Source organism: Pectinophora gossypiella, chromosome 6, assembly GCF_024362695.1.
Source record: "Pectinophora gossypiella chromosome 6, ilPecGoss1.1, whole genome shotgun sequence".
Lineage (NCBI taxonomy): Eukaryota > Metazoa > Arthropoda > Insecta > Lepidoptera > Gelechiidae > Pectinophora > Pectinophora gossypiella.
Window position 1 is genome coordinate 2,635,298 of NC_065409.1, and position 13,032 is coordinate 2,648,329.

Here is a 13,032-nt window from a genome sequence, read left to right on the forward strand (position 1 = left end):
GTTTCTGGGGCAGGATCTCTTGCTCGAATTCGTCTCTTTAATTCATCCCACAGATGTTCAATGGGATTCATGTCGGGGCTTCTTGCTGGCCATTCCATAATAGAGATATCGACTTCGTTAAGATAATCTCGTACGACGCCCGCGGTGTGAGCCCTAGCATTGTCGTGCATGAATATGAAGCCGTTGCCAATAAAATGTGCATAGGGCATCACATGAGGCTCGAGACACTCTTCGACGTACCGATGACAGTTTAGTGCAGGCAGACGTGGCCCAGACACGAAAGCAAGCTCTGTCTTACCGTCGGCGCTGATTCCTCCCCAAACCGTCCACGAACCGCCACCATAGCTGACCTTTTCTTCAATGCAGCATTGTGCATAGCGTTCTCCGTCTCTTCTGTAGACCTTGTTCCTTCCGTCGTTACCATACAGCATAATTTTACACTCATCAGAAAAGAGAACTTTGCTCCACTGTAGGTATGACCAATTTAGGTGCTCACGTGCAAAGTTAAGGCGCGCTCTTCGATGGTCTGCAGTTAATTTCGGCCCATTTGCTGGCTTATGCGGTACCAGTCCACGATCCTTCAACCTTCTTCTAATTGTAGAGTCACTTACAGCCACCCTTCGTACAACACGAAGCCGCTGCTGCAGTTGAAAAGCGTTAAGGCGTCGATTTCTTAAAGAAGTTGTTACAATAAATCGATCATCTCGCTCAGAAGTGACCCGATTCCAGCCAGATCCTGAACGGCGCGTGAACAAACCAGTCTCCCGATAACGTTTATAGACTCTATGAACAGATGACAGGCTTAGATGCAGTCTTGCAGCCACAACACGCTGACTAAGGCCAGAATCCAGCAATGCCACAACTTGGGCGGCTTCTGTGGGCGAAGTATCCATACGTTTTAGAAAAAAAACCTTTTTTCAGACGTCCCAAAGTCACAGTATTGAAATAATTTTTAGTTTTTAAACGCTAAATGTACTCCAACCCTAAACACACATTTGTCTCAAAACAGTGATTCATTTCGTTTATAAGATAAACAAATGAAATTCTAATTTTGAATTTAGAATTTTCGCTTATTACTGTAATGGCCAAACTGCCAGCTATACATTTATGTATTTTTTTTCATCGTATGAATTCTTTTTTGTGTTAAATTCGGACAGAAACAATGAAAACGGAAGTGTTTCGATTTTTTTGATGAGAAGTGTATTTTAGCATATTACTGATTATTATAAAAGCGTGTTAGTACTTACTATTTTACTACCTTAGTAAATAATGACGGAAAAATTAGATATTATAATTGTCAGCCCTCAAACATCACACACACAGTCGCGCGTGTTGATAATGTCAATGTGTGGTGTCTGTGTGAAACAAGGTTGTTTGTATGAAGTGTCCGGTGTATTCTTCTGTCGTGTGGATTGTGAGGTGAATTACCAACCCCATCAACCCTGGTGTCAGAGTTATGACTGAGCCGCCTTAGGCCCCTGACATGACTCATGTAACGACTACGTACTTACATCAGTAAGTAATAACCGGGACGAACGGCTTAACGTGATCTTTTTACTTTTTTGTACAATCAGGTGATCAGCCTGTAATGTCCTAACCAAATAGGGATCACAAAGTGATTTTTGTGATTTGTCCCCACCGGGATTCGAACCCGGGACCTCCGGATCGTGAGCACAACGCTCACCCACTGGACCACGGACGCCTCCGGGGTATGCCTTAAATACTAACTGCCGTGTACATCAAGTATGTACGCCATCCCTTGGTTGTCACCGTACCCCACAAATGTCTATTGTACAATTGTATCGAGCCGTCCCCATTGTCTAGGCATCCATTTGTCTCATTCCATTGTGCTTCTCCCTAATTATTTTCTGAGGTATCAATTAATGTCCTTCTTGATGTGGGTACGTCTTAAAAGCTGACGGGTAAACAGTTATAGAGTTTTATGACGTTGAAGGGAATTTTCAGCAAAGTTAGATAGTAAGGTAATGATTACTTTGGTACTTTGTACTGTATTTACTTACTATAGTCCAAAATCAATTACAAAATCAGGTACAAATGGTTATTCTATCATTTTAAAATCAGCTGTTGTCAATATCCAGCTCCTTTCCTTTTCGGCGGATACCTAAGTAAATGACGAGTATAACTTAAAATAAAATTAAGAGGTGTGCAGGAAATGGGAGCCATTATCTTTAAATTAAATTCAGAAAAGACAAATTCTCTTTTGAAGGCGCGCTGGGATAGATAAGTACCTAAAGTCGTGGCTCCTTTATATAAACTGGGGTCTAACCCAAGTTGCACATGATAATAACAATCCAGAGTGACAGTGATAAAATCATGCATGGGATTGACATAGGGTCGTTAATTCCATACATTGTAACTTGACTAAGGCCCCTATTAACGTATAGGACAGGATCTTTTTAACTAACTTCACTAAAGATAACCCTGGCAATCAAAAAACAAATCAGACCCCATCAATCTTCATCAAATCCAAATTTTTAATTAAAAGTCCTGGACATACCCCAGTGCTATCCAGACGTATTAAATTAAAACATCCCAGAGTGGTATGAATTTGTTGACAAAGCCCAGAAGTGGTGCGACCGCACTCGACTCGGCCCGGACAATGACGCGAGATTAACCCGGACGAATTAAACAGGACCCGGGATACCTTACAACTAGTGTGGGATAAGGCATAAGCAAATTAGTAGTAGTAGGCCGAATAGTTTATAACATTACAGAAAAAAATACGCTAACCGAATAAACGGCCGACTAACGGTATTTTGGATTCTAATAAACTACTCTGTTCTACTCTGCTGTACTAAATGCATGAGATCTTATAAATGTATTTAAAATCAGGACACACATTGCTAACAGTTTAAAGTGAATATTTTGTCATAATTTAGGAACTTAGTAAACACGAACCAATTTAGATAGGTAAGGTAAATCTAGCTGAGCCGCTGGTGGGGAGCGTAGAGTTGCCGTTCTGTACGTACTTAGTAATTATTCCTTATTCTGTCGTCTATATAAATTCTATGACCGGACGAAAGTAGAACACTGAGGGCTTTGTATCAAATCTCCATACGCTAAACGTATACTGCCCTGCATAAGGTATGAGAAAATATAAATAATAACACTGTTGGTATTTGGTTGTTCACCACTCTTCGGATACTTCATACAAAAACCTCGTTTTACACAGACATCAACAGGCATCTGTTTGTGTGACGCGTGACGCCCATACGATTGAAGACTAAAGTAAGACCGGGGTGAGGTAAACTTAACTCAGCCGCTGGTGGGGAGCGGAGAGTTCCCGTTCTTTACTTATATTGTGTAAGGGGCCGGTGAACAAGTGTGTTTGCATTGTGTGTGTGATCAATTGTATTAAATAAAAAAATAATTGTATTTATTTAATTGTATTATATTTAATTTATTTAATTGATTGTTACTGTAATTGATATGGGCATGGACACTGTCCGGAATAATATTTTTTTATTTTTATTAATTTATTTTATTTATTTACGTAGTATTATTCCTTATTTCTACGCATACTTACATTTATTGGTCAACACATTCGTATGCGTTACAAAACCAACTTTAACTTTACCTACCCCCGCTAACGCTTGCTCCCCTAACTTACCTACCACATACTCCACCGCCCTCTTTCATCCATCATTACCGGACAATGGTTAATCTAACGTGTAGGGCCACTTCATCAGCCCAGGAGATCAAGATATTTAGCAAGAGATATTGGTACGATATATGTATAGTATTAGTACGATGTATAGGTAGTTTTCATCACATCTTCACAAGGCTTGTTATTATAAAAATATATTTTTCCTTGGTCGTTTTGTCGATTGGTGTTAATGTGTGAACCCAAATAAGTCATGTTCTGTCAAAATACGATCAAAATTACGTGGCACGCATGTTAAGGAAAAAGACAAAGTTGTCGTTTTCGATAAAATGTATTGATCGGTCGATAATTTTATCACGTTGTGCATAATTAAAGCACATAATAACGGGTTCTTACCGCGATTAAATGGGGATATGAGACTCCCGATATTTCGACACTGTTGCAAGTGCCATGCGGGCATGTGTGGTGCGTGTTGTGTGTGTGTTGTGTCTCCATTTAAACACGGTAAGAACCCGTTATTATGTGCTTTAATTATGATAATAACCGCGTAAACTTGAAACACGTTGCGCATGTTAGCCCTGCAGGTAAAAAAAAGTGGTTTCAATTTTTACCCGGATTGTTCTTTTTCCAAAAGGCGCTTTTTTTCTCCATTAGATTAGGACCATCAAAAAGTATTCTAAGTATATTCCTTTTACTCATTGTCATCTTCAGCTCCCTAGCATTACCCCGTTTTTCACAGGGTCCGCTTACCTAACCTGAAAGATTTGACAGGTCCGGTTTTTCACAGAAGCGACTGTCTGTCTGACCTTCCAACCCGCGAAGGGAAAACCAGCACAATACAGGTTAAGTCACATACCTCCGGGAATGTGACATTTATGATCTACTTAAACATGAATTCGAAAACAGATTCGACAATCATTGGTTTAGGCCCTCGTGTGTGTGTGTTTCCTTTTACTTATAGTCCACCTAAAAAGTCTAATTAGCAATTGCAAAGAAATTTACTTAATAAAAAGCTTTTAGTCAGGAAAAACCGTTTCGCAAGTCAGTGAGTCTATACTTTTCACATTAGCAAGCTTTGAATCCATGCAGAAAGTCGATTGCATATTTCTTCTTACGTTTAACAGACCCGAGCTAGGTTTTGCACACTTTTATTTTCATTTCCACTTCTTTTTCATTCTATTTTCACACTTTTTCTTCACTCGAGAATCGCTTAGCTTGCGGTTGCAATTTATTTCCACCGAAAGAAAGTTAAATTAAAATTAAAACTAATTTACTGCGCTCTAATTGGATAGGCGTGTTTTCAACTTAAGTTTAATAGAGTTGGTGACAGGTTTTGGTTTCTTGGCTGATGGATATTATTTTTTATTTTGCGTGGTGTAGAGTGTTCCATACCCCCTCTGGTTGATAGAGGCGAGTCTTGTGGCCAGAAGTGGGGCGTATATATTTATAGCTATTGATGTTTATCATCGTAACTTTTTTTTTGACGTGACTTATTGTAGATTTGCCGCAGATGGCATTAACTAAGCTGAAGGCTCTCACCCGGTACAACGTTTAAGACAAAAGGCCTGAGGGTGCCCAGTTGGGCGCGAACCTCGGCTCAGGGCGTCGTCTGAGAGGAAAAGTATTTGACAGAATTAATCGACCCTAGCGACGCCGGCGGGGTCGGTATCGGGGTCCTGAAGTGTTTGGTATCGTGAGCTGATTAGCTGCATCTATTGCTAGAGTAATCGGATCGTCGGGATCGTAATTACGTCCTTCGGACGCGTGCCGATACTTTTCAGAGGTTTTGGGTGGTGCGGAGCAGAATTGAAAAAACGTTTTGACGCTAATTTGAGACATTGGACAATGGTTGGCAGACCTAGGTCAATGTGCAGATTTTAATCATCGTAACGAATACTAAGGGGGATGATTCTAGGGCATGATTCTAACGGGATAATGCTAGGGAGATGATGAAACCTAGGTGTTATCAATATAATATTCCCAATCGTTAATATTCGACGAATCCTCTTTCGCCCGCATACAGGGTCATTCTTGTTTATCCTTTGACCAAAACAAATAGATCGCCGGTATTTTAGATTTCTATGACGTGACATGGTAGGGCTGTCAGAGAAAGACCGAGAAGGTGGTCTATGTAAGTACATTGACCAAATTGAAGATGTCCTTAGAAAAGGTTTAGTACGATCTACTCTGAACCGGCGTGCGTGTATAAAGCGATTGATTAATGTGGACGAAGCAAGGGAAGTGTGTCAGGTTCGAAGCAAATGGAATTATATAGTTTCTGCTTACCCCGGTGGGAAATAGGCGTGAGTTTATGTATGTAGTATGTATGACGTCACCCCACCGACCTGTCAGTCGTTAGTGAGACAGGGCGCCGAAGGGCGTAACAAATGACGACAGAATCACTCACACCGATAACATCTGAGGAGTATAGTTCACTACCTACTATTGACTTGAGTGGTTGAGCGTTGGGCTCGCGATTCGGAGGTCCCGGGTTCGATTCCCGCTGGGGACATATCACAAAAATTACTTTGTGGTCCCTAGTAAGTAAAATGATCCGTGTTTCGGAAGGCACGTTAAGCCGGTGGTCCTGGTCATGTAAGTAAGTAGTTGTTACATGAACCCTGTCAGGGGCCTTTGGCGGCTCAGATAATATATTTATTCCTTTTTAAAACTAAACTAAAGCGCCCCAAAGCTATAAAGCCACGGATGGTTTCCCCAAAATATGACAATACAACGTCGTCAATGCTAAACGTATCTGGTATGAACGTGCTATGACGACACCCATTAATTTGGCGATCATTCCGAAAGATTTCACCCCCTCATTCCAGGGGTTATTTATATCTATGTAATGCATGGGATTGTAGGCGCCATGGGTTCTCTAGAGAGTATGTAGTGGTAGAGGAGTCATAGTATTCAGTGGGAGAGCGATAAGGATTTCGAATTCCGAATTTTTAAAAAAGGAATAAAAATTGCTGAATTTTATTCAGCGTTCTTATTTTCTTAATTCGAAATACAAAATGTCAACTTTCATGTTCATCAATTATTAGATTTATCGTGTATCAGAATTTGAATATAGAATTAAGTACTTATTTTATTATTGTTTTGTTTTGATTTGTGCGTGAATATTTTGCATTCATTTATATTCGGAATACGATTATGAAAATATTAGCTATGCGGGCTTAGCACCGTAAGCGCGCGACTCTTTCTCGCCCCGACATACGTCACCCGTCACTCTCTCACAGTACTGCACAGAAAGAGACAGATGATCTCTGTCGCGGCGAGAAAGAGTCGCGTGCTTACGGTGCTAAGCCCGAGTAAAAAGGAGTATTGTGTCTTTAGGACTCGAATCATGGCGTTAAAATTAAAAACTAAATTGCAGACTTGCTGTTCAACAGATGTTGAAAATCAGATTGACATTTTAGTGAAGATTTTATCAACTTTTGTACGAAAAATCCCTTGTCGTTTAGCTTAGCTGAGCTTAAATAATTTATAACTTAAATCATTTATTTAAGCTGGATTGAAGTGAATTTGTATTGGTCTCCATATTTTTTTTCCGGTATTGCCATCCTTACGCTAACATACTTTATTCTTTGTTCAATCCCAAAATCAAACGCACTTTCATTGTCCTCTTTCTTACTTACAAATGATCATCTATCACTTTTAATATGAAAGCAGTAAGCTTTAATTTTGCTTATAATATTTTTTGTTTTATAATTTTCAAAGTTTCCTGCGCACTCCCTTTGGTAATGACCCGTTGGTGCGGAAGTATTTGCTTTTGTAATATTTTTAGTATTATTTATGTGATGCCAGATAATGGCTTTGTTAAAGTAACCGTTGCTATACTTTTACTTTAAACAAAGGAAATAAGGTTAATAAGTGATCCAAAGATAATGAGTTTATTACAAAGACCATTATATTTTGAATTTATAATCCATTCTGGTAATATTATTGTCAAAGTCAAAGTATTTATTGCACACCATATGGTAAACAGTTGTTATAAATATTATATTACCACATATGGACCCGGGAGGGTATAGCAAAAATAAACAAAAATATCAAGAAACTGCATTAGGCCAGAAATACAAAAATAATAATAATAATAACTACTTAACATTAAACAAACTTAATCTAAAAATAACTGTGAAAATCTTAAAAAACTATTAATAACAACAAAATCTACATCACTTACAGTCTATTTATCATGTAAGAAAAACTCTTGCAGTGTTTAAAAACTTTTCTCAATTAGGAATTGTTATTAGTTATTATACAGGGTGATAGTGACATCGTAACGAATACTTTGAGGGATGATTCAGACCATGATTCTGAGTTGATATCAAGTGCTATTGTCCGTCGCAAAAGTATGGACCTAAAAAAATAAACACTAAAAGTTTTATGAATTTTCCGACAGGAAACACTTGATATCAACTCAGAATCATAGTCTGAATCCTCCCCCCCAGTATTCGTTACGGGGTCACTATATATTATATAATATATTATTAGCTACAGTTTAGTAGTATAAGGTAGGTCAGTAGGTATATGTATTATAATGTACATATATACCTAATAAAGTGTAGAGTTCTCTTTTCTCACTCCCTTTACTGTAAATATGGTCCTGTGTGTCACCGGCTTGCTTCTAACAGAAGGAACGCCAATTCACACCCTGTTAGGTACCCGACGTGCACCTATGGGTTGTTATTAATATTTTATCTTTCATACATACATAAACTCACGCCTATTTCCCACTAAGGTAAGCAGAGACTATGGAATTCCTGTTTCGATCATGACATACTTCTCTTGCTTCCTCCACATTCATCAATCGTTCCACATACGCATGCCGGTTCAGAGTAGATCGTATTGAACGTTTCCTAAGACATCTCCAATTTAGTCCTTCTAGGTCTTCCTCTGCCAGCCCTACCACCAACCTTTATCTTACCAAATCTTTCTTTATTTTATTTTATCTTAAGTTCAGGTTTTACTACCTAACACAGTTGGTTCGAACAAATTGAAATCTAATCTTATACCTACAAAGTCCCACTGCTGGGCGAAGGCCTCCCTTTCCTCTTTTCATTTTCCGCGATCCTGTGCGTACTCCGGCCAGTCCCTCCGGGAAGCTTCCAAGTCGTCGCGCCATCTCTTTGGAAGACTACCACGACGTCTGAAATTATAATGATACACAACATAGGCTCAGGATTAAATCCCAATTGGAGTCAGAGGTACATTCATCGCAAGATGAACTAAGTACCCAGACCTCACCGAGGTTTCTGTTAAGACCAACGTGATAGGATTTAAGCCGTATGCTCTTGTTAAATAATAAAATAAATGGAAAATAATTCTTCCTAATAACATATAACATGGAAACTTCAAGTTGATAAAATCTCGAACATTCTAGTAGGTACATCACAAAAAGCAATGTCAAACAAGATATACTATGCAGACGGACCCTACGTGGAATTTGAAATACGAACGGGGGTACTTCCGGCTAATGACACTGGATAAACGACGTCACATCCGGTTAGCTTTGTGCTCGATCGCGCCATTTCCTCGCTGTTAACTTAGACAAGTTAAATAGAAGAGTTGTTTGCTGAAAACGTTTTAATTTATTGTACTACCTACTTATATTTCAGTAGAAGTGCTTAGTTTGAAAGATTGTTAGAAAATCCGGTTGGTCCCGCATCCAAGTTTTTTTTTGTGACTGATTTCTGATAGTAGTTGCCAGGAAGAAATTGCTTCAGAGCATAAGGCAGCCCATTTGTGCTGTTGCTCTGTGTTTTATAAATGTTTGTATGTTTTGTTTGTGTGCAATAAAGTATATTGATTTGATTTGATTGGCATCACATATCACGTAGGTCTAACAGAAAGCTCGGGTTAGTTCTCTTGCGATGGATATGTCACTGGGATTACCCCAATTGAGACATAGTCGTGAACTTATTTTATGTTGTAAGGGACAATATTTAGCCACGTAGGCCAATTTTTGACTTATTTGCCTTAAATACTACTTGGCCGGACTAATGGGGAGCGCTGAGAGCTCTCACTTCCCCTGACAAGAATCACGTACCGACTACATATTCACTTCAGTATAAGAAATAGCCAGAACGATCGGAAGCTTAACATGCCTTCCGAAGCACACAAACACAATCTTATTTTCGGGCAATCCATTTACCTACAGACTAACTTAGGTAAGTACTAAAACAAATGTGTTGCCATCACAATTGTTAAAGAAATACAACGGTATTGGAGACTTCCTCCTTTTTTGAAGTCGGTTCAAAATAGGCGAGAAAACAATGGATTGACTCGCAAACGTAAGAAAGACATTAAACCCAGGGAAAATGGTCTTTCAAACTCCTAATTATAGTCAGGACGTTAATTTTAACTGGAAATCGGGGAAATTCCCTTGACTTACGGCCGGCGGGAAAAAATAATTAAAAAAACAAAATGGCGTCTTTAATGGCCGCTTCAGGACGTTTACGCGCGAAATGGTCGGAGTTGCCGCTTTTCTTTTGTTTTTATTGTGTTTCTTACACTTCGTATTAAGCTCAGTGATTATTGGCAAAGGACACTTTTAGAACGATTTTAAATTGATGGATAGGTATTTAGACTTGTAAATCGATAGGGTTGAGAGCTTAGCGGTCAGACAAAAATGAAATAAATAATTCAGAAGTGTAATAGGCCCCTGAATACCGAAACAGAGATTCTTGATTTACAGCACGTATTTAAGCCTGCCTACCCCTTCGGGGTTACAGGTGCGATGTTATGTCATGTTGTTAAATTTAAGCAAGACGAAATTGACTGGAGGGGTCTGTATTCCTATCGTTACACTCCTAAAGCCGTGATTTCCAGACACAATAGCTAAACATTGGAGTTTGGATTTTAAAAGGATATTCGGTTTTACGTACTTAGTAGCCCAATTGGTAGAACGCTTGCCTCTCACTTTGAGGTCGCAGGTTGGGTCGCAGGCACGGGCCTAAACCTTGATTGTCGAATTTGTTTTCGAATGATCATAAATGATTATCAGAAATGTTTATTAAAACATCGTAAGGAAACACACATTTCCGAGAAATTCATTTTCGGGGGTATGTGGCCTAACCTGTATTGGGCTGGTTTTCCCTTCGCGGGTAAGAAGGTCAGACAGGCAGTATAAAAACCGGACCTGTCAAATCTTCAGGTTAGGTAAGAGGACCTTGTGAAAAACGGGATAATGCTAGGGAGATGATGATTCGGTTTTACGAATTCAAAGCAATAATGAACTAAATTATCCGTTGTTTCAGGAACTGCTGGAGAAACGCATCAAGCAGTTGGAAGACCAGCTTGAAGAAGAGAAGAGGAAGACACAAAGAGAGAGGATGGCAGTCACCAAGCTGCAGAACAAATTGATTAAGGTAAGTTTAAGACAAAATTGTTATGTGAAAACTTCACAAATTACACATACATACATAAACTCACGCCCGTAATCCCTAATGGGGTGGGTAGAGCCACAAGTAATCAAAGACAACTTGCAGCCACTGTTGATACGAATTCCAAAGATGGATATGATGAACCTTACACACAAATCACAAATTGATTATACAAATTACGAACACCGATATGTATCGTTATGAAGTTCGCCTATTGCATAATTCTACAGGTCAATCGAGGATTATGGGAGAATAACACAAAAAAAAAATCTTTCAAAAGTGCGTGCGATGTCTATAAGTAATTGTCTTTCGTTGTCTATGCCTACAAAACAAAGGAACCTGATTGAGTTTTTCGTTTCCTTCCCTCCAATCTCAAGGGTTGGTAATCCTTACGTCAACGTTAAATATTACCTCTTCGATTGGAGCAATTACATTGACGCGATGAACAATACGGTGTTGGGCTTCCGTGGGTACCTGGGCGGAGGGGGGTTAAGGGGACGTGTAACGCTGATTTTCAGCTGTTTTATTAATAATATTGTTGGTTACTGGTCGTCGTCGAGGAGCTCGGTGGCGCAGCGGTTGTTAACGCGCTCGGTCTGCGATTGTTGAAGTAAAGCTACTTTCGCAAAGGCCGGTCATAGGATGGGTGACCACAAACAAAAAGTTTTCATGAAGGCACGTTAAGCCGTTGGTCCTGGCTGCATTAGCAGTCGTTAATAACCACCAATCCGCACTGGGCCCGCGTGATGGTTTAAGGCCCGATCTCCCTATCCATCCATAAGGAAGGCCCGTGCCCCAGCAGTGGGGACGTTAATGGGCTGATGATGACTGGTCGTAAAGAATGCGATGGTACAGTGGTTAACACGTTTGTCACTTGTAATGCGGTAAAAGCTCTAGGTTAACATTTCTGGATCTATTCTCTTTGTAACTATTTTTCTCTGACTCTATTTAAGGTACTGACCCTACGGGAGTATGACTGAGTAGGTAATATCAGGCTACAAAAATAATTATATCTCGCCAAGCAGCCATTGGCGACAAATCAAAACAGTGACGTAAAAAAAAACAAATAAAAAACTTAAGTACACACATCTCAACAACGCCGTTGTTGAAGTAGTAAGGAGATTAATTATATTTATTGTGAATGATCAACCGAGAACATTAATTAATAACAAACTTCTTGGTCCGTATGTATTCTAGTATCTTCTGATACTAAGTTTTTTTTTCGTGTCTTATTGTTATTTTGTCGCAGATAGCATTGACTACTTGGCTGGACAAACCTTGTCTGTATTGGGCTGGTTTTCCTTTCACGAGTTGAAAGTTCAGACATGCAGTCCCTTCTGTAAAAAATCGGACCTGTCAAATCTTCAGGTTAGGTAAGCGGACCCCGGGAAGAACGGGATAATACTAGGGTGGGGACTGCTGAGGGCTCTCACCCAATACTAACGGATACAACAATAGATTTAAATACGAATAAAAGACGGTCAAAATTAAACCAACGGTCTTGCCCTTAACAATCCAACACTAGTCAATATTTGGCTTCTATTAATTAAACCCTCTCCGGAACTTATGTCGAATTCTCCGCCTTAAATACACTATGAAATTCCATTTCAAAGATAGATCACTTTCATTTATTTTGGAATGGACAGGATATTGATTTCAAAAGTTTGTATCTGCCTATGTTCATTACGAATTGAACCCAGCGGTGTGGCAGCGTAGCCCCAAACCCCTCTGTGTGAGTAGATTGAACAGCCACTGCGACATAATTTTATAATTATTTCACTAAACTTAATCTAGTTTTATAACGTACATAGCTTTATAATCATTTCACTAAACTTAATCTAGTTTAATGATCATATTACTAGACTGTTGCCATGTTATGATCATATTGTGAATATAATGTTTTTACTGCGATAGATAGACTGTTTACGGCATGTTTTTGTGTCTGTAATTGAAACCAGCTAATCTAATCTCGCCTACAAGATTCTACTGCTGCAAGGCATCTTCTTCCTCTTGAAT

At 39.3% G+C, this 13,032-nt stretch overlaps 1 protein-coding gene across 4 annotated transcripts in view; it reads left to right on the plus strand.

The window, feature by feature from the left end:
* The window catches only part of LOC126367294 (uncharacterized), a 537,003-nt gene that overhangs the window by 171,209 nt on the left and 352,762 nt on the right, over positions 1–13,032 (plus strand). For all 4 annotated transcript variants that reach the window (XM_050010741.1, XM_050010740.1, XM_050010743.1 and 1 more), the window contains exon 3: positions 10,891–11,001. In XM_050010741.1, coding sequence (XP_049866698.1) covers positions 10,891–11,001 — 111 coding nt within the window. The remainder of the gene's footprint in view (positions 1–10,890; positions 11,002–13,032) is intronic.